The 23,023-nt window shown below is 35.3% G+C and overlaps 2 protein-coding genes across 2 annotated transcripts; both read right to left on the bottom strand.

Moving 5' to 3' along the window:
- Window positions 1-2,777: 2,777 nt before the first annotated feature.
- LOC129255493 (thialysine N-epsilon-acetyltransferase-like) lies at window positions 2,778-11,711 on the bottom strand. The gene is made up of 5 exons (XM_064097370.1): window positions 11,331-11,711; window positions 9,303-9,459; window positions 7,084-7,278; window positions 5,795-5,835; window positions 2,778-4,114 (listed from the first exon to the last, which is right to left on the bottom strand). The coding sequence occupies exons 1-5, from the start codon at window positions 11,454-11,456 to the stop codon at window positions 3,905-3,907; spliced, it is 729 nt and encodes a 242-aa protein (XP_063953440.1). The 5' UTR covers window positions 11,457-11,711; the 3' UTR covers window positions 2,778-3,904.
- Window positions 11,712-14,959: 3,248 nt separating this feature from the next.
- LOC129256218 (G-protein coupled receptor moody-like) lies at window positions 14,960-16,187 on the bottom strand. Its single transcript, XM_054894469.2, has one exon. The coding sequence runs from the start codon at window positions 16,132-16,134 to the stop codon at window positions 15,049-15,051; it is 1,086 nt and encodes a 361-aa protein (XP_054750444.1). The 5' UTR covers window positions 16,135-16,187; the 3' UTR covers window positions 14,960-15,048.
- Between the last annotated feature and the right edge of the window lie 6,836 nt (window positions 16,188-23,023).

The raw sequence follows: 23,023 nt of genomic DNA on the forward strand, positions 1-23,023 counted from the left end.
TTTTTTATGATATTTTCACATTTGTATGCAAATATGGGCCAGTTAACATTCTTGAAAGAAATATGTTCATGAGGCATGTTATCTTTGGCCTGATTACTTAGATTTTCATGATTTTTACCTTTCTTTCCAAGTGTTATTTGTATAATAATTGGAAAATGATCGCTCCCAAAGGAATCTTCCATAACCTTCCATATCGCCTTACCGGCCAGTGATGGGGAGGACATACATAGATCTAAGCACGAAAGCTTTCCAGTACAAGGATCAAGTCTAGTTCCTGTTTTATCATTCAATACTATTAAGTTATTCTCATATATAAATTGCTCAATGGCTTGTCCATTTCTGTCGGTTTTGTCACTGCCCCAGAGGGTACTATGAGCGTTGAAATCACCTAAGATTATTAGGTTATCTGTTTCATTAACATTCTTCAACAATGTGTTTAGAATTGATTCGTTTAATTTTTTGCATGGATTATAAAAGTTGATGATAGATATTTTTTTATTGGTGACATATATGTTCACATGTTGTAATTCTAGACTTGAATCATTGATTGGATCTTCGTACTTAATCCTATCATGAATATATATTGCACAACCCCCTCTTCGTTGACCTTCCCTATTTCTTGGGAGGCATGTATAATTTGGAATACAAAGTGAACTATTATCATAAAACCACGTTTCTTGAACACAAATTAAATCATATTCTTTATTTATTTTTAGATGATTAAGTAGCTCTTGTCCGTGCCCTAATAAGCCCTGAGAATTCCATTGAAGAATGGAAAGTAGGGCAAGGAAAGCGTTAGTTCCTGCGTTGTTGAGTTATGATTTCCTTTTTTTGTTGCCGCAATCTTCTTGCAGCGGTTAGAATTAAAGCATTTATTTCTTCTTCTTCTCTCCCTTCAGTTAATGACATAATCAATTGACATATAAAAACAACAATTTGCTCATCACTAGCTAGACTTATGAAATTAGGTGTGGTGTTCTTTGCCGATGTACCGGCTGACCTGGTAGCCTGGTCTTTAACTGCAGACAGTGGCGTATCCCTTTGTTGGGTGTCGACAGGGAGGTTAGTCTCCATAGGTAGTTCACTTGAAACTGTTTCTACCTGTGTATTTGTAACTTTACTCTGGTCATCTGTTAAGTTGGTTTTTTCTCTTAACTTAGGTACTGATTGGGAACATTCTTTAGCATCTTCAGTGACTGTCTGTGTGACCCTTTTTTCACTTTGTGTTTTCCAGACCTGGGATGCTTCAGCATATGTTAGCTTTCTTATTATCTTTATTTCTTGTACTTCTTTTGCTTTTTTTGCCTGCTGGCATCCTTTAAATGCAGCGGAGTGTTCACCTCCACAATTGGCACATATTGGTGTCAATTTCTTTGGGCATTGATCAAAATTATGGTGATCTCCACATCTAACACATCTAATCTGAGATCTACATATATCAGCAGTGTGACCATACCTTTGACACTTAAAACATCTGAATACAGGAGGGATATATGGTTTTACTATAAACATCTGGTAGCCTAGATTGACATTCTGAGGGAGATCTGCCCGACTAAAAGTAAGAATCACACTCCTCAAGGGAATAAAAGTAGGCTGATTGATATCAACATCTTCTCTTTCTTTGTCATTTTTGTTTCTCTGATATTTCTTTACTATTCTTTTTACTGCTGTCACTTTCTGGTCCCTCAATTCTTCAAGAATATCCTCTTCTGATGTTTCAGTTGGGACACCATATATCACTCCTTTAATTCCCGACCTACTTTCCGTGACCTTTACTGGTATATTACCAATGTTTTGCATCTGTGCGATGGATTTCATTTGCTTTAGGTTGATACACTTTACCAGCAACCCAGTGCTAATTGGTTTGATAAACTCTACTGGTTGTGAACTCACGTCTCTGATCGCTCTTTTAACTTTTAAGGGATCAATATTCCTTAAATTCAATTTCTTCTGTCTATCTATAGGTGCTATAAATAGCTTGAAATCAGACAATCTTTTGGTCGAAGTAAAACCTGGAGTACGATATGATGTATTCGAGTCAGAGTCTGACGATGCATTTTGATTAATATTTTCAATTGTAATCTCGTCACTCTTTTCTCTTTTTCTTTTTTCTGGTTGGTACGAAGTGCTTTTTTTTCGACGTGGTCTTTGTATCATCCAAATATTATCTTCATCCGTACTCGTTATTGTGTGGTCCGGCTCGGATGCCGCCGGCCCAGTCGCCATGATTGGCCTTTGGTAAAAGGGCGGGAAATTTGAATGTTAGTACGGTGCGTATATAGGTGCGACCTGCGACATAAAGTAAGTGTGAAGTGCTTAAAAAGCCCACAAATGTTCGCTTACCCTGTCACTTGACCATATAGCGATGTTCCAAATGCACAATTTAGACTAACAACGCGGTATTGGTATAATTTACAGAATTTTCCTGATATTTTTTTTTTCCTGATATTTTTTTCCTGATATTTTTTGCGCAAAAATCTGACCACCGACTCATAATGTAGCCGAAACGTTCAAACGGAAAAAGAAAAAATCAAAATGTTAGATTTGAAAAGTTTTGATAATCATAATCATTTATAAAAAGGAAGGTATAACGACGATTTGGAATCCCCGAGGCCATTCAATGAAAATTTTCGGCTAAAGTAGCCAACTCCAGTAGGATGATTCATAAAACGTTCAATTAAATGGATTGGCCTTCGAAACAATATGCTGTAGTGTAGGCCTACTGTAGTTAGAATCTTAGATCTTTAGTACAACGATAGAAAGATTAAATGTTCAGATTTAACATGATAATTATGCAGGACTATTTTGTGGGATCATAGTCAGTTTTATTTTCATAACACTTCATACTCAATATTACGCTCCGTATCACTATAAACAAATATATGGAGCTCTAACGTTAGTTACCGCTCTACTCCGGCCTTACACCACATGCGTATACAGATGTGGGGCTTGAGGGTGCGGGCCATATGTAAACCAAAAAAGTTTCACGACCACGAAAGAAGGAGAATAAAAAGGTAGCGAAAGGAAAAGGGTGGAATATGATACATATATTTTAAAATATGTCAACTAAAAATCTATCACAAAATTAGATTTTGTATTAAAAAGTTCAAATTTTATGCTCGCTCGATCACTTCTCTTGCTCGCAAATTTCTTTTTTGCTTTAGTAGACTCACAAAGCCACCGACACCCCTTAAACTACAAAAAAAGAAAAAGAAATATCATACAAAACAAAACAAGATTATTTTGATGAACGTGATCATACATTGCCCTTTTTATTTTCCTGTTCATTTTTTTTCCATCCTTTTATTTTCTATTCTCTCCCTTTACCACCTCACGTAAATTAATGTTTTATATTTAATCTTCTTTTATGTTCCTCTTTTCTGTTCAAGCATTCTTATACTACCATCTGTGATCACAAACTTTACATTTAGGGTTTTAATAAGATATATTTTTTTAAATATTACGAAATTTCTCATTACTAAAACTTTATATACAACTCACACGTTTGTTAAAGTGACCAAAATTCATTTATCGACTACCATCATACTTTGATAAATCATTATTCTATATCTAACTATCACTCCTATACATGCGAAGCGACTTGGGATCGAGCATTTACGCCCCTCAATTTCCAACTTCCGACTTCTACAATATTGTGCACCGGATCCTTCTGTTCAATCTAAACAATATAAGAAAAACCTTTGGAATCATCTCGTTACTCGTTATTCCGCTCCCTCGACCCTCAATGTATGTTATCTTGAACATAAATGATTGTGTAGGCCTGTTCTCTCTCTTTTTTGTATACGGCGATGAATGAGAGAGCCAGCCAGGAGTAAAACTATGATAATTATTTTTGCAATTAATCAAGTTCCTGTAGTTTTGGTGAGTTCTTCTGGCTCCTCATCTAGCGATATAAGATTTCAACACCACCACAAGTACTAGGTTGATATTCCTCTGCAAGCTTGGTCAGATTTTGGTGGTTGAGTGTCATGAATTCACGCTGCTCTCGATCAGTCATGTTGATTGCTCCTAGTTTCTGGTAGAATGTCTTCCCGCCGAAATTCCATCTCGATACACCCCACATGAGTGATTTACACCCTGCATCCAGACATGCCTATATAGAATTAGGAATAAAGATAAAGAGAGAGAGTGAAATATACATGGGGGGCGTGTAGTTGGACAAACTTGACAAGTTGTCGGTCAAAGTTCGTTGCACTTTGTACTATCTCACCCATAGGGTCTAAGTGCACTAAAATTTATTATGTACACATTCAAAAGCAAAACATAAGCGCACCTCTGGTTTAAGTTTAATTGTCATTCTCAATAAGCAGATATCTTCCCTTTTCTTTTTTTAATGATAAAAGCCATTATGAAATATAAAGCAAATGGTCACATCTTAATTTCAGCGAATTGGAAAAACGTCCTCTCACGATATGATTGAAGACGAATTATGTATATACATCCACAGTGGCGTACCGTGGGTCACGGCATTGGGGGGGGGGGGCACCAGCCAAAATTTTGAGTCACTTAGTGAGCGCGCGAAGCGCGCCCGGTTGCCAGGTATACTGACCTAATAGAGACATTTTAAGGACAGTGCCATTAAACGGATATGTATCTCACTGGTCAAATAATGCGTGCGCGAAGCGCGAGCTTAAAATTTGTGATATTCAGACCTAAAAAAGGACATTATAAAATTCTTTTGTAATCATGATACGTACCTGTCTCGCTAAATAATGCGAGCGCGAAGCGCGAGCTGAAATTTTTGTAAATATTGACCCCAAACAGGAAGATTTTAAGGACTATATTTTAGGAATCCATTAAGAGTATACACATCTCACCATAGTCATCTAATGCGAGTGCCAATAAGCGCTTGCTGATTTTGTTAGAATTACATCTAAACATATGCACATAAAGCACTTGTAATCATGATTAACATACCCATCTCACTAATCAAATCTTGCGAGCGCGAAGCGCGAGCTGAAAATTTAGGAAATTCAGACCTGAAGAGGGGCTTTTTAAGGCTTGTTTGTAGGAATTCACGAAGACCATACGTAGTTCACTAACCAAATGGTGCGAGCGCGAAGCGCGAGCTGAAAATTTTTGATATTCAGATCAGAAAAAGGAACATTTTAAGGACTGATTCTAGGAATTCATGGAGAGCAGACATATTTCACCAATCCGCTACTGCTAACTTAAGCACGGACAGGAAATGTTTTATATTAATACCTTAAAATGGGGCAATCACTTTAAGCAGTCATGAAAAAGAAGCATACTATTGTACATAAAACAATAACTCGAAGTGCGAGGAAATATATTTGGCAGTTGGTATATATTGACTTGAAAACGGGAGGTTTTAGTATAACAGGGTTATATATCTCGGTAAACAGACAATGCGAGCATCAGGAGCAATGAAAATATAGGCCCTGAGCAAATTATGTTTCATAAAGTTATGAAAAATGTTTCTTATGTAATATAACATAACATATTATTATGATATAATATAACATTATAATGAACAATAATGTCTTTTTTCCCACTACGTTTCTCTTTCTTTCTCCCTCTTTTCTCCTTTTCCCCGTTTTTTTTTTTTTTTTTTTGGTCAGCCGATTGGGGGGGGGGGGGGCACGTGCCCCCCCATGCCCCCCCCCCCCGTAGTTACGCCACTGTTAACATCCAAATCACTTACAGGAAATTACAGTTTGCAACATCACTACACCAACAGCAATTATTTGCTTACCATGATCACAATCAAGATTACTAGCATGAAATTTGTTCAATAAATAACACTCTTTACCTTTGCAGTAGTCTTGAACAACACTGGGGCTAAGCTGTTACCTTGTATCAGAAATAAGCAGACGAACACGATCACAAAGTATGCATTTCAATATTGTTCTCTATACGGATCCTTTAAAGTGCCATCGACTTGACGACTTGGCGAGATAGTTTATGTTGCCATGTCGACATAATAACCTTATTATGCCGACATGGCGAGATACGTTATCTCGCCAAGTCGACTTATAAAAGGTTATATGTCGACATGGCGAGATACGTTATCTTGCCAAGTTGACTTATAAAAAGTTATATGTCAACATGGCGATATATTTGGACTCTCGCCGGGCCTTGGACACTTCATATCTTGCCATGTCGACATATAATGTTTTATAAGTCGACTTGGCAAGATGAAATATCTCGCTATGTTGACATATATCGTTTTATAAGTCAACTTGGCAAGATACCGTATCTAACCATGTCGACATATAACTGTTTAAAAGTCGACTTGGCGAGATAACGTATGTCGCGCCATGTCTACATAACAAGGTTATTATGTCGACATGGCAAGATAAAGTATCTCGCCAAGTCGTCAAGTCGATGTCACTTTAAAGGCTCCGTGGTTCTCTGTTAAGCAGAACATTATGTTTCTACACAACATGTAAAGTTCTCTTTGATAATGATGGGATGATGAAGATGACGACGATATTAATAATGATTACGTAATAACAATGGAAATTATAATAATCAAGTAAATAAACATAAGTTAGTGCCAAGGTAAATTCATTTAATTTGCACAACAAATGCAGCCTTAAATACAAACCATAATTATTATGGGCTGCTTTTTTTACAACCGTGTAAACTAGTTTAATGGCTCCCTAAATCACTGGTTGGGAAACATGGGAACACATATTTTGTTACAGAAATGATTATAAATACATAAGTAATCAAAATGGAAATTAAACTTGAGAATAATTTTCACAACCTACTGAAAGCCGGAAAAAAGACTTTGATCACGATAATGCTTTTGGAAAACAAGATATATATATATATATTTTGGGTATACTTTGGTCTGCGATTAATATTGTGTTTGCCTAATACCGGACTTTTTTGTCCTCTTTTAACATTGCCTTTTTTTGTTTTACAATATCATATAAGTCCTGCTATTTTTACAAGACAAGCTATACAGCCCTCCCTGTTGGGCTAGTCAACTCTGGCAAAAATCCAATGTAGAGAAAAAGCAGCGGGCTACATAGGCTAAGGCATCTTATCACCATCTTTAGAGACAGACTAGCTCTCAAGTTATTAACATACCTCGGTGTTTAGATGAGACAAACATTCCGCTCATATATCCAGACTTTCCTTTGTAGATACTGTACATTTCATTGAAGGTTGAGAAACCGATGATTTCGCCACGATCATTTTTATTAAGTTGTTCTTTTGAGAAATAGCACTCAACTACAAAGAAGGAAAAAAGCGGGTGTTCGGCAAAAGCATCTCTCCTCAAAACTGCAGGAATAATAAGAATACAGAGAAAGGGCGATTGGTTTTTAATTCATCAATAATTAGTTTTTACTTTATACAATGTAATCCTTTTATAGCAAACAGTGCTCTTGTAAGATACAATTCTGAATTATGATGATTTTGATTATTATCATTGTTATCATTTCATTCAGTGTCACCTGTGCCAGGAAGGTTATAGTAGTAAAAGCTTATTCCCGACGTCGGTATACTTCCCCTATTGGCAGTGGCGTACCGTGGGTCACGGCATTGGGGGGGGGGGGGGCACCAGCAAAATTTCGGGTCACTTAGGGAGCGCGCGAAGCGCGCTCAGTTGTTAGATATACTGACCTAATAGAGATATTTTAAGGACATGCAGTGCCATTAAACGGATATGTATCTCACTGATTAAATAATGCGAGCGCGAAGCGCGAGCTGAAAATTTATGATATTCAGAGCTAAAAATGGACATTATAAGCAATTTTTTTGTAATCATGTTACTTAAATGTCTCGTAAACAAACAATGCGAGCGCGAAGCGCGAGCTAAAATTTTTGTATATATTGACCCTAAACAAGGAAATTTTAAGGATTATATTTTAGAATCCATTAAGTCAGAGTATACATATCTCACCATAGTCATTTAATGCTAGTGCCATCCTTTGCTGATTTTGTTAGAATTACATCTAAACACAGTCATGAAGCACCTTTTGTAGTCATGCTTATCATACGCATCTTACTAATCAAATACTGCAAGCGCAAAAGCGCGAGCTGAAAATTCAGGAAATTTAGACCTGAAGAGGGGCATTCTAAGGCTTGTTTGTAGGAATTCTCTAAAACCCTACGTATTTGACTAACCAAATGATGCGAGCGCGAAGCGCGAGCTGAAATTTGTGTATATATTGACCCCAAACATGGATATTTTAAGGTCTATAGTTAGGAATCCATTAAGTCAGAGTATACATATCTCACAATAGTCATCTAATGCGAGTGCCAAGCGCTTGCTGATTTTGTTAGAATTACATATAAACACATGAAGCACTTTTTGAAGTCATTATAATCATGATTATCATACGCATCTCATTAATCAAATACTGCGAGCGCGAAGCGCGAGCTGAAAATCTAGGAAATTCAGACCTGAAGAGGGGCATTCTAAGGCTTGTTTGTAGGAATTCACTAAGACCCTACATATTTCACTAACCAAATGATTTTTTTATATTTAGATCAGAAAAAATGACATTTTAAGGACTGATTTTAGAAGTTCATGAAGAGCAGAAATCTCACCAATTCACTAATGCGAACGTTAGCACAGACATGAAATGTTTTATATTAAGACCTTAAAATAGGGCAATCACTTTCATTAGTCACAAAAAAGAAGAATGTGTCACAACTGAAAACAATAACTCTAATTGCGAGGAAATATATTATTTTGTTGTATATTGATTTGAAAACGGGAGGCTTTAGTACAGCAGGTTTATATATCTCGTTAAACAGTCTATGCGAGCACCAGGAACAATGAAGACACAATTAAGCAAATAATATTTCATAAAGTTATGAAAAAATGCTTCTTATGTTATATAACATAATATAATGTAACACTATAATGAACAACAATTTCTTCTTTCCCCACTACGTTTTTCTTCCTTTTCCCTCTTTTTCCCCGTTTTTTTTTTGCCAGCCGATTGGGGGAGGCACGTGCCCCCCATGCCCCCCCCCGTAGTTACGCCACTGCCTATTGGTGCTATAATCTGCTATTATCATAAAATCTTCAAGTTTAAATATTATAATTGACCCCAAAATCAGTAAAAACCTAATATAAGTTTTAAAAATACAGTCCATGGATATTGATAATTTATAAAAAATGGACCAACAAGAAATTTTGGCATTCTAATTCCAATATTTTGCCATGATACATAACTGCTCACCAGACATGATGCTACTATCTTATGGGATATGTTAAAAACCTCAAGTCGATTGGTTTGTGTACTGATGTATAAATCAGTTGATGAGTTTATAATTTATTATAAAATGCTTACTTTCTTCACTTGTTTCTACAGTAGTGTCTCTATCATCACTTCCAGGATGTTTCTTTTGGTGACTAAACTCAGCTGTCTCATTGATGAGTCGAAAGAGGGCACCACAATCACAAGGCCGACCTTTTCGTATTACATAATATACCATGATGAGAGAATTCTGTTATGAGAAGAACAAGGCATGGAGAAAATGTATTAAAGGCAAACAAGAGAGACAAAAGGAGAGGAAGGGAAGGAGAGAAGGAGAGAGAGAGAGAAGTGGTGGATATGAGAGAGGAAAATTTATATTTGGGGCAATCATACAAAATGATGGGGTTACATCAGGTGGTTTTTTTTTTAAATAGATGTTCGGAAGTTACGAGCGACTTTACGAACGACTTGTGATCCTTTCTTGTGCTACATGATAATTCGCATGTCATTGGCCTACCACCCATGTTCCAGTCATTCGTTAAGTCATGCATAACTAGCTTTATGAAACATCCACTTCCATCCTAGAATCACACGTATATACGCAAGCTCACAATGCGAGCTTCTGATTGGTTGAAATCCATGTTGCCCCCTTTTTTTAAGTTTAACTCTTTTTGCACAGGTCCAAAGGTTTCTGCCTATTCTCAAGGACATTGAAATGTGCCCATGACAGAACTTTCTCTGTTAATGATATAATTTTTAAAATTAATGCCTTCATTAATTGATATATACTATATGCTAAAAATGAAAATAAAAACTCAAGAAAAGGCGGTATTAATTTATTTCAAATAGAAATGAGAAAAATGAGAGAAGTTGGAAATCTCATCGAGAGCCATTAGCACCATAATTAGTTGTAAATGAGTATTTGTTATGTTTTGGCGACATAGTTTGAAATGGCATATTCACCTTATGCTGTAGACGATGGTGCTACTGGCTTTCCATATTTTTTTGTAAATCGACGGTGTCATACTGTCTTGTCCGTCCAATCTATAGTTTCGGTTTCTGGTGCATTGGTTGTATTATAACAGACATTGCATACATTAATTCATTATTTTGTTTCATTTATCTTACAAAAATATTTGGCCTCATACTTTTAGAAATATAGTGTATATAAAAAAAATTTCAACAAATTAATTCCAACACCCACATGTAAATATTTGCATTGCTTTATTAATTTCCGAGGACAAATATTAGGTTTTGAGAGGACCATTGTTGCCATGAAATTTATTTTTTGCTCTATCCTCAGACAATTAACGATTATACAAGTGAGCACGCACCCACCGTCAACCCTACACACACCCACACACATACCACTGGCGTACAGATTGGGACGCTTGGGGACAATGCCCTTATAAAAGTTCCATAACCAAGAACAAAAATCAGAGAAAACAAAAAAGAACAGAAAAGGAGAAAGGATGAAATTAGACACTAATCCTATCTTCTGAAATTATCATGAATTGTTAAAATATATCATAAAATAAGCATTTCGTATTTACAAAGTCAGAAATTTTGGTCGCAGTTCTTTTCTATGAATTTACGTCTCATTGGCCTACACAATATTTTGACTTCTCAAATTTTGTTTGGCTTATTATGCCATTGACTGACAATGTGTTTTTTATAAGACATTTCATCCAAATCGATTACACAAACTCAAGGTTAATGATTATAAAACAAAATTTACAAATCTTTATTTTGTGTTAACAGCATAGTCTACAATAATCGCTTACAAACTGCTGAAGCAAATAATTATGAAATCAAATGCCTAAAAATATATACTAACACACATCCACATACCCACTCCCACAAATCTATGTGATCCTGCCCAATTTCAGTCATAATATAACCGCATTTTGCAGGATCGCATTATTTTTAATGGGACTGTCTTTTACACACACTAAGCTAATATGGCTAAATAAAGATCTCCCATCAACATTTTAAAAAGATCTCTTTTTAATGGACAAAATGCATACGTAATTGTGTTTGTGCCGAAACACCTGCAAGAGCCACAATGGCTCATGAAATACTGTTTGAAATACTCGATAGTATAATATCATGCCTTCATACCTTAAAAGAGGTGTTGACTGGCAGCTGCTTCAACGTTGAGAGTACCGTTGAATTGATGTGCAAGTTCTTATGAAATATGTTGATCTCCTTTGCGGACATAACAATTTCCGGTATTATTCCTGACATGAGTGTTAGTAAAATGGGAACCAGTACATTTCCTGAGGTAGTGTAGAAAAAAGTTTATCTATTCAAACCTTCAAAAAAGAAAATCCGTTGACAGTGAAGTTTGTGAAGTCATCGAAACTAATAGCGTGTTGTCAATCCCTTCTTGCTATTAAGCTCTCCTATATAAATAGATTCATGTAAGAATGTCAGACGAATACTCTTGAACTAGAAGTCGTTCAACATGCAATCATGATTACGGTTTACAAGGACTGTAGTGATTTATTTTGTGCAGGGACACACATAGGAATGATAGGATTGAAGATCAGAGAAAATGTATTGTTAGATATCCTCCATTACAAAGACAACCAAGAACATTATTTGCCGAAAATTGGTAATCAAAAACTGCAATTCTGGACAAACGACATATTTGCACTTTTTCGTCACTTAAAACTAAACTGCTCTTACGGTTCACCAATTTTCGACAAAGACCTACCAGCTATTCTTTGTCTTTTGACGGACTTTTTCAATACATTTAATGTGTTATTGAATCATCCGTACGTTTCGGAGTGAAAATCCTCTAATGAAGCAATCACACTCCTTCCTCAGTCTCTACCATCGCCTTTCCGTCCATTATCGTAATGAGCCAAACATTTTGAGGGAGTTAAATATGGCGTATCGGGAAAAAAATTATAAAAAGTTGCGAGCGGAGTGAGCGAGCAAAAATTTGGACATTTTTATACAAATTCAAATCAATTTGTGCAATTTTGAGCCATAAAAATACACGAGAACGAAAACGATTATTTTTGCGAATGCGTGGAAGGGGGATCGATGTGGTTGATCCTTTTATTCCATTGATTCCTATTGCAGTAGCTAGCGTTCTCGGAAACTTTCCCGTGCTGTATAGTAAAGTCTCTAATCACACAAAACGACACCGACTCCTGACTGATCAAAGATATTATTCCGAATGTCAATTGGTACTGGATTGGAGTAAGTAACATTGGTGTGACTGTAGCTTCCATTCAACGACTCTTAGCCATTATACAATATCTATTTCAATCTCTCTCCCTCGTTGAATATAATTATGAAAATTAGAATGCTAATTTAATTTGTCCACATTTTCCAGAATCATTGAAAAAATGCTAAATGGTATTGCCATTCTAAGTAACATGTAGTAGATGTTAGACAGAATACAAAGAGAATACTCCTGAAGAGTAAAGAACTGATTAAATTGGATAATTCTATCATTTATTCGACAATATGTATATTTTATCAAACTTTAATATACACTCTACAAAACTGAAGAGCTAATTTAGCTCCTGAGGAGCGTGTATTAGCGACTGCACTTCGGAGTGCTGATTTGTCTCGTTTAGTAGCCTTATTTCAGATAATTTTCTATTCTAGTTATCGAATAACACAATGTTTTTACTTTAAAAAATTGATAATCAAGAAGCGCTTATGAAAATTGGAAGATTCATAACGATGATACACCATGTGACGCTACTTTTTAAAGGTCAAGTCCACCCCAGAAAAATGTTGATTTGAATAAATGAGAGAAAAATCAAACTAGCCTAATGCTGCAAATTTCACCAAAATCGGATGTAAAATAAGAAAGTTATGACATTTTCAAGTTTAGCTTATTTTTCACAAAACAGTTAAATGCACAACTCAGCGATATGCAAATGAGAGAGTCGATGATGTCCATCACTCACTATTTCTTTTGTTTTTTATTGTTTGAATAATACAATATTTCAATTTTTACAGATTTGACAATAAGGACCAACTTAACTTAATCATAAACTGTTAAAATAATGGTCATTCTATATGTTCAGGGAGAAATAAAACTTTGTTTCACTTGACAGGGAGGAGAAAATTAGAATATTTTATATTTCATATAATAAAATACAAAAGAAATAGTGAGTGGGTGACGTCATCAGTCCCCTCACTTGCATACCGACCAGGATGTGCATATAATATAACTGTTTTAAGCGAAACTTTAAAATGTCGTAACTTTCTTATTTCACATCCGATTTTGATGAAATTTTCAGTGTTTTGCTTGTTGGATTTCTCTTTTTTTTTTCAAATCAGCTTTTTGTTGGGGTGGACTTATCCTTTAATCTTCCAATAGAATTGGCACAAATGAAATTTCAAAGTTTACATCATCATATATACTTCGTACTTGTGATACAAATTATATCAATGCAATATATTTGATATCATGGATCATTTGATTTTAATGGAGTTGATTTGTAACGTGAATGCTCGAAATTTATTGAAAGTTGTCCCTGGATGTAAACCATAATTTCAAAATTAATGGTCCTAATTTTAAGGTGGATTTTACATTCGTTTAAACTGTCACACATAATGTGGTTGACATCTTAACAGCATGTGATAATCATCAACCCCGTGTAACTCTGTTTTTGATGAGGTTAAATAAAAAAGGGATTTCTCGTCGACCAAAAATATTAATTATGGATACAGAATGGGTCCACATACATGTCATATGCCTCATCGACAATTCGACTAGCAAAAAAAAAGGGTGATAATCAACAAAAAAAATGGTAAATAGTTTCCCCCTAGAAAAGTTGACAAGCAGAAAGAATAGGGTAGATTTTGCGGTATTAACTATTTAGGGGGGGGGGGGTTACGGCCCTTATAACATACCGAATGGACTTACTGCTGAATTTTGGTACAGGGACAATTTTTTAGCAGTTCGTCTACTTTTCAATGAAATTCAGTCGGTCATATTGTAATTGCCCTTGCAGTTGATTTTGTTTCACGAAGTGCTATCTGAAACGCAATATTGCTTGGATAGATAATGCTGAAATACATGATGTTGCATGGATGGCGCCAGGGTATTTTGATAAGAGATGGGGGGGGGGCAAGATGATCTAAAGGTGATGTAGTGTTCTTTTTTCTCTCCCTTTTTCTTTCTTTACTCCCGTTTTGAAAAAAATTATGGGGGTGTGAGGTCGCCCTCGAAGCGCAGCTCCTAACTCCATGTCATGAGTATTATCCTATCACCCATAACAATTACCTCTAAATCCACGTATACAGTGGAATTCAGTTAAGGCATACATTATTTATGTATTTATAAATTTGATTTTGATTAATTAGATTAATAGGTTGATCCCAAATCCCAAATAAAAGAAAAAAGATTGCAAGAAAGATATAATTTCCACATGTAAAGATATACGGTCACGTTGTATCCAAATGCAAGGTGATACGGCTTGAACATAAATGAATGAGACTCGTGAATTTAGATTATTACTTGACTGTTGTTATGACGTTTTTAATTAAACAATTTCAAACATTTCCACGTGGACACTGTTATATAAAGCACCCATGGAATGATATTCTCCATCAAACTTTCATTTTCTTCCAGTAAAGTTTCCTGCATGATCACTGTTCCATAATCTTTATCCCAACTTCCGATGGGTTAAGCCTATAGTTTGGAAATGTATCCAAGTTTAAAAATAAATTGTCATTGGAACACGCACAAGAAGTAGGTTCTCTGTCTATGAAGTTATTATACTGACAATGAATATCACACCAAGAAATTATACTTGCACCTTCTCATCAGCTATTCAGGTCAAAGTCAATGTCCTTAACCTCATCATCTTGGTAACATAGCCCGTAACCACGGTGATGGCTCCTCAATCTCAGTCCACTTCCTTTTGAAGATGCAATTGAATACCTTCCTGAATACAGGATGCTTCCAAGCGTAGATGATAGGATTACAACATGATGCCGAGTATAAGAAGAAGACTGTAAAGAGACCTGAAGACTGTGTACCCGGTAACAAGACAATGACCAATGTAGGTAACATGCACGAAAAGAAACAAACCACGATGATAATCATATTTATAGTTATCCGATTCTCCGTCTCATCCACAGAACTGTTCTCCTTTTCATTGGGTCTTGGAGAAGCCTCTGTACAATGCGACTGGCCACTTATCGTTTCAACTGGTATGATATTACTGATATTCCCCGATGAGTTGGTCTGAGCTGTTGTACTCGGTGTGGCTCTGCTGGGACCAAGTCTAATGTGAGCCACTTGGCGCAAATGTTTTCTTACATGGATGTATATCTTCGTGTAACACGATGAGATGATTATCAACGAACCAGCGAAGAGCAAGCCGCAGATAACATCAATGACGCGACTTTCTTCCCGAAGTTGACACAGTGACAGATTTTCTTGAAAACCATAAGCAACAACGCCGGTTGGTCCTAGTGTTATTAGAACTACAGCAGAGGAGAACCAAACACCACCTATCGCCACCACCATATTTCTTTTGTTATATAGAAAGTTGTATATTCGATGCGACTTGGTGATCAGTATATAACGATTTATGGCGATCAAATCAAGCATTGATACACTGCACGTGATCAGTAAATAATTAAGAATGGCTGAAGACATGCAGACAAAACGGAAAACGCTTCCTTCGTCTTGGAGTATCAGCGCTATCACTTGGACAGGGATGTTAATGGAACAATTGAGGAAGTCACTGAGGCTAAGACTGACGACAAATGCGTTTGGTAATGTCTGCAACCTCCTGCATACAATCACAGAGAAGATGGTAAGCGTATTTCCTACTATACCAAGAAAAGATATAATGCAGAGGAGTATGGCGACGCTGACTCGCTGATGGAAGTTGTCTTCATCGTGCGACATAAGAGTGGGTATAGGGGTGATATTCATGGTTTTTGAGTGATTTGTAGTCTTTCAAGTCTTGATGATGATTCATGCCAACCTTGTGCCTGCAGATTTCGAATGAAAATAATAAAGATTCGTTAAGTGGAGCTTAGTAACGTGCCATCAAATGCACATTTAAACATTAAAGAATAAAATAAAGACTGACGATTTTAAGAACCGACTAACAAAAACTATTTTCTCGGGCCTTACAAACCATCTACCATTATAAGACTTTTGCCCACTCACTGAGGAACATTAATCAACATACAGCCCAACTACAGTCCAAACCCAATGCATAGATTAAGAAGGATTTTATGAAAATTTGTAATTCTATTTGCATTATCATCGAATCATTAAACGTGATTAAGTCTGGTTTTATCCAATTAAAAATTGAAGAACGAGTGACATGCCACGAAAGCTTTAAAGTGCCATTTACTTGACAACATGGCTAGATAAGTTATCTTGCCATGTCGACTTATAAAAAGTCACTTGTTGACATGACGAGAATACACTATATTGCCAATTAGAAATAAAAGGTCTACATGTCGTCTATATGTCTTCATGACGAGTTACTTTATCTTTTAAGTTGTCCACAAAAGTTGTTTGTCATCATGGTGAGATAGTTGTTTTGCAAAGTGTACTTATTATAGAAAGTTGCGTGTTGTCACGGCGAGATATATCCACCGCGTAGAACACCAAGCCAACTTGGTTAGATACATTGTCGCCATGTCGCCTTAATGAGGCTATCAATTTGAAATGGCGTGATGAATTATATCGCCATGGTAGATGGCACTTTAACGCTTCCTCAATATAGAAAAACGTTTGACAAAATATATCTAGCGTACAAGTAATCGCATGCTGTTCCACGTGAGCCGACATCATTAAAAAAAATGTTCGTGTAATGGCACGAAACGAATCGAAAATATGCCATGTCCATCGTCCATGGGATTTTCACATGGCTTTACTTTATTCAAAATTGAAAACTGAAATGAAAACATAACGTCAAAATAAAAACACAAATTCAATCTGCTTTTACGCGTTCATACAATAGTCTCTCCCATTTAATTTATGTAATGTGCAATCTTTTAGTATCAGATCAAAGCAATTTTAGGAAGGTGTTTGTTTGAACCTTGTAAATTATGGTAATCATGGTATACCGAAAGGCATATATGAAGAAAGGAGTAGACTAAAAAGAGAAAGGATTGTAAAGTGGAGAAACATACAAAGAGGAAAAAAGTTTAAGAAATTATTGAGGGCTCCTATCCAAGTCACGGCATAATTTTCTTCATCAATAAATTCAACCAGACTCGACCCAGGTGATGTTAATAGGTTCCCTCAGAAAGAAATTCCTCAAAAAGCTGTCTACACCGGCAGTTTAGCTTATCTGGGATATTATATATAGGAGTGCCTTGGGCACCTAACAAGCATATAACAAGCATAAACACCCTATATTATCGCATTATTTTCATTGTAACAAATGAAAACAAACAATCCATTTGCATGACGAGTGGATACGAAATGACGAGAGTTATTCAATCATCAATACTCCTATTGCCGAGGGGTTCACCATTTTGATAGTGTTCGTTCGATAATTGCCTAAGTGTTTTTATGAACCTATCTAAGGCCTTTGACACCATTGATCACAACATTTTGTTAAAAAAACTAGAATTATGGAATCAGAGGGGTCCCACTCCAATGGTTTTATAGTTACTTATCACACAGAAATCAATATGTGGTGATCGATGGTGTCAGATCCCATTTTAGTAATGTGTCATGTGGAATTCCACAAGGACCTGTATTAGGCCCACTTCTTTTTCTTGTTTGCATATAGTTTGTGGCGGGGTCTCAAGAGAGACCTATGATTCAGATGAACTGTTTGAAAATTGGCAGTGCCCGAAATGTATTCTCCAAAGTGTATTACCTTTTTGGAATGATCCTGATCTATCTACTGAAGTCGTGTATAACTGTAATAATATTTCTGTCGACGCACAAGATGATAGGTCAACCGAAACTAATGATTTTGCTCTAAAAGATATTAAAGGTATAAAATTAGCTCATCTTAATGTCAGAAGCATTGTTAATAAAGTTGCTGATTTACAATGTTGGCTGAATAATAACCCTTATGATCTACTAGGAGTGTCAGAAACATGGTTAACAAAAGAACATTCTGATAGCTTGATTTCTGTTAAAGGTTATAAGTTTGAGAGGAAGGATAGATGTACTCATGGAGGTGGAGTGGGATGTTTTATATCAGAAAATTTATCGTATATAAGGAGATTGGATCTTGAATCTGTTGCCTTAGAAATAATTTGGTTGGAGTTGCAACGTAGCAATAGTAGCTCATTATTTATTGGTATATTGTATAGAAAACCGGATAATCATTTAGATTTTTTTGACAGTCTTGAAAGTAATCTTGAGAAATTGTATACAGTTACAAACAACGTCATCCTTCTTGGTGATTTTATCTGTAATATGCAAACCATAAATAATCTTTCTAGAAAAGTTTCCAGTCTCCTTACTACAATGCAAATGACACAGGTTATATCTGAACCCACTAGAATTTCACCACATAGCCAGTCAGTAATCGATTTGGTATGTATTTCTGATGCACTTGTTGACAATATTATTAAGTCAGGAGTGCAGTCAGCTGGACTTAGTGATCACTCTGTGATTTTTACTGCAATTAAAGGGAAACATCAATTCCTTTCTCCGAAAATAACTAAATGTCGTTCATTTAAGTACTTTGACAGTGAGAAATTTAAAGATGATGTAAGGAAAGTTGATTGGCATGAGTTTTATCCCTGTGGGACTGACGTTGAAAAATTGTGGCACTACTTTAAAAACACACTCCTGGACATTTGTGACAGGCATGCCCCCGTGATATCAGTGAGGCAAAAACAAAGAGGGGTACCTTGGATAAATGATGATTTTTTGGTGTTAGCACGCAAAAGGGATTATTATCGAAAGCAATTTAGAAAAACAAGATTAATTTATTGGTGGAATAAATTTCAGTTTTCCCGTAACAGAGCTAATAACTTGATTAAAAATTTGAAAAAGAAGTATTATCAGGACAAATTTAAGGACTGCGAAAATGACATAAAAAAGAACTGGAACATTTTATCGAAGCTTATACCTAAGAAAAATAAAACCACGAGTCATGATGTTAAATTAACAATTGATAATGATCAAATACCTAACAATGAAATAGCTCACGTTCTAAACAAAGCCTTTAATGAAGTCGGCTCAAGGTTGCAAGCCGCTTCGGGTAATTTCTCGAAAGATTTATTAAACAATTTACAAACTCTGTTTATTCCAGATTGTGAATTTAAATTTTATGCGATCAAAAAGGAGTATGTTTTGAAAGAACTATTACATATTGATTGTTCGAAAGCGGTCGGAGTAGATGGCATTCACCCTAAGTTTCTTAAGCTGGCAGCAGTGAGTATAGCTGGCCCTTTAACCCATTTATTTAATGCAACTTTACAAACTAGTGTTATTCCAGAAGATTTTAAAACAGCAAGAATTACTCCTGTACATAAGGGAGGATCATTTGATATTGACAATTATAGACCAATTTCTGTGCTTCCAGTCCTGTCCAAAATACTAGAGAGAGCAATACATGATCAATTGTATAAGTACTTAAATGTAAATGATCTACTTGCAAATTGTCAGTCTGGCTTCAGACCGTCTTATTCTACTGCCACTTGTCTAACTGAGATTACAGACTTTTTGTATGATAAAATGGACCGAAAACATGTTACTGGTGGTATTTTCTTGGACTTACGCAACGCTTTTGATGTTATTCCTCACAATTTTATACTTGCAAAACTTAAGTACTATGGTATTACTGGCAATGAATACAACTGGATGGAATCGTATTTAACAGACAGAAGGCAATTTGTAATGATTAACAGTTGTCGCAGTGAATTTTTGAAGATAAAATCAGGTGTCCCACAAGGATCTATACTGGGTCCGTTGATATTATGTATTTTTATCAATGACATGTGTAATTTGAAATTGCATGTACATTCTAAAATGTCTCTTTATGCTGATGATACCGCCATTTTTAATCACGGTGAATCAATTAAGGAGGTACAAAAGTATTTGCAAGATGATTTTGATTCAATAAGTAAATGGCTAGACTTAAATAATATGCATTTACACCCGCAAAAAACAAAAGCCATGGTATTTGGTCAAAAGAAAAAGTTGAGGGGTGCTCATTTGTCAGTGAAATTCAGGAACATACAATTAGAAAATGTAAAAAAGATTAAATACTTAGGTGTCATGCTCGATCCGGGCTTGACCTGGTGCGAACATATTACTAATATCGTTTGTAAAATATCTCGGGCAATAGGTTGTGTAAGGCGGATTAAGCACTTACTGTCCTTTGATATCATGAAGAAGCTGTACTTTTCTATGATTTTACCTTACATTGATTACTGTATTACATCTTGGGGAAGCAGTGCAAGAATACATTTAGATAAGATACAAAAACTTCAAATTAAATATGCCAGAATGCTTTTGAAAAAAGATTATAATACATCACAAATTTCTTTGTTGCAGTCACTGAAGTGGCAATCAGTAGATCAGCGTATAAAATATCAGTATTGTGTTCTTGTATATAAAATAATGAATGATTTAGTTCCAAATTATTTAAAACCTTTAGTATGTAAACGGCCCGTGAAATACAGGACACGGTATTCTTTACGATGCCCCCTTCAGCTTCCCAAAGCTAGAATTGAACATAAAAGAAAATCTTTCGCATATGTCGGACCCAAATTATTTAATGCACTTCCTTCAAATTTACAAGTTTGTACCTCCTTGTTAGTTTTTAAAAAATTATGCAAAGCCTTTCATACGAATTGATAAAGAGCGAAATGATATTCCATTGATTTACAATGCTATGTATGTTTAAATTGTCACTTCCCACCTTATATTTTGGTGTTAATTGTTTCTGATGTTAGATATTTTGTATTTTGTATTTTTGATGTTGTTTGTTGTTGTTGTAGTTGTTCATAGTTATCTTGACATGTATTTTAAACTGCAGGGCGCCTTTCTAAAGCAGTTTTAAGAACTGAACAGGCCTACCCTGCAGTATAAAATAAATAAAACAAAATAAATAAATAAATAAATGACATTATTAATTGTTCTCCAAGTCTTAACCTTTCTCTGTTTGTTGACGACACCACTGTTTCAATATCACACAAAAATATACATCATCTTGTATCGTTAGCGAATATTGAATTGGATAAATTAAACAAATGGTTTGCTTGCAACAAATTATTCCTTAATCTTGAGAAGACCAAATATATGATTATTCGAACAAAAGGAAGGAATGTCCCATCTAATCTTCCTGATGTTCACATTGGTGGTAATCTCATCACAAGGGTTGACAATATACAATTCCTTGGTGTGACTTTAAACGAACATCTCTCTTGGAAATCTCATATTATTTCTATTAGTACAAAGATATCAAGATCCATTGGTGTTCTGTCCAAGTTACGACATTATGTTCCTCAATCAATTTTGATTACTTTATATAATAGCATCATACAACCCCATTTGAATTATTGCAACGTTGTCTGGGGCTACACCTTCAAATCACACTTAGATAAACTACGTATTTTACAAAAAAAGTAGTTCGTATTATTTCAAACGCTCCCTACCGCACTCATACAAAGCCTCTATTTTCTCAACTGAACATAATGCCATTACAGGACTTGATATCTTTTAATTCCCTCGTATTTATGTATAAATTTTATGCTAAAATCTTGCCTCCTCTTTTCAATGACATTTTCGTCCCAAATTCTACAATACACTCTCATTTTACTCGCCAAAGCAATCAAGTTCATCTACCCTTAGCTCGATCAACTGTATCTTTAAATTCCTTTAAAACTTGTTTTCCTAAGTTATGGAATAACCTCCCCTGTAACATAAAATCTAGTTCAACTCTTTCTAGGTTCAAGAGACTTATCAGAAAATTATTAACATGTGATTAAAAAACTTTCAGTCAATTATTTGTTTTTATCTTATTGAAAGTCCCCCCCTTCCCCCTTCTCTTCTCTTCTCTTTTTTTTTTTTTTTTTTTTTTGCGGCTGTTGCATCGGTGTACTTAGTGTAATTATTATTATTTGTTGTATATATTTTTAGTGTACATTTTAACTCGGTGGCCCCTTTCTATAAGCTCTGCTTTTTTCGGGGTCACCAAACCATCATTCTATTGTTATATTTAGTATTTCTATAATTATCTATATTGGTATGTATTTATGTAATTGCCTGTACCTGATGATGGTTGAATGAATAAATTGAATTGAATTGAATAATTATACTCGAAGTTCCATGAATAATGGATATGTCACAATTGATGGTGCTTACAATGTATACGTAAAAATTCATATATATACATTATACATGTTATATATACATGTATACACACATCTCCCCCCAACACACACACATACACACACCCTTACACACCATCACTCACACTCACACACACACCCTCACACACACACACATATATATATATATATATATATATATATGTATATATATATATATATATATATTTTTTTTTTTTTAATTAATGTTGACAATAAGTAAGAAATAAAAACGTGAAAAATTTGCCTCGTTGTTCGAGAACAAGAAGCCATGAAAATTGAATTAAACCACATGCAACGATTCAGAAAAAGAAGAAAAAACAGGCATTGCAACGAGCAAGCCGATATATTTTGTTCGTCTCAGTAATGTTGTAGTTCGTCTGGATTTTTTTCTTCTTTTTATTCCACTAATGGTAATGTGATGGCAATGGCTTTAGGCCTTTATTTTAACAATCCACATACTCTATCAACTGATGTAGAATTTCTAAGAAAAAATTGCACCAACCAATCAAAGG

The sequence above is a fragment of the Lytechinus pictus genome, chromosome 3, assembly GCF_037042905.1.
Source record: "Lytechinus pictus isolate F3 Inbred chromosome 3, Lp3.0, whole genome shotgun sequence".
Classification (NCBI taxonomy): Eukaryota; Metazoa; Echinodermata; class Echinoidea; order Temnopleuroida; family Toxopneustidae; genus Lytechinus; species Lytechinus pictus.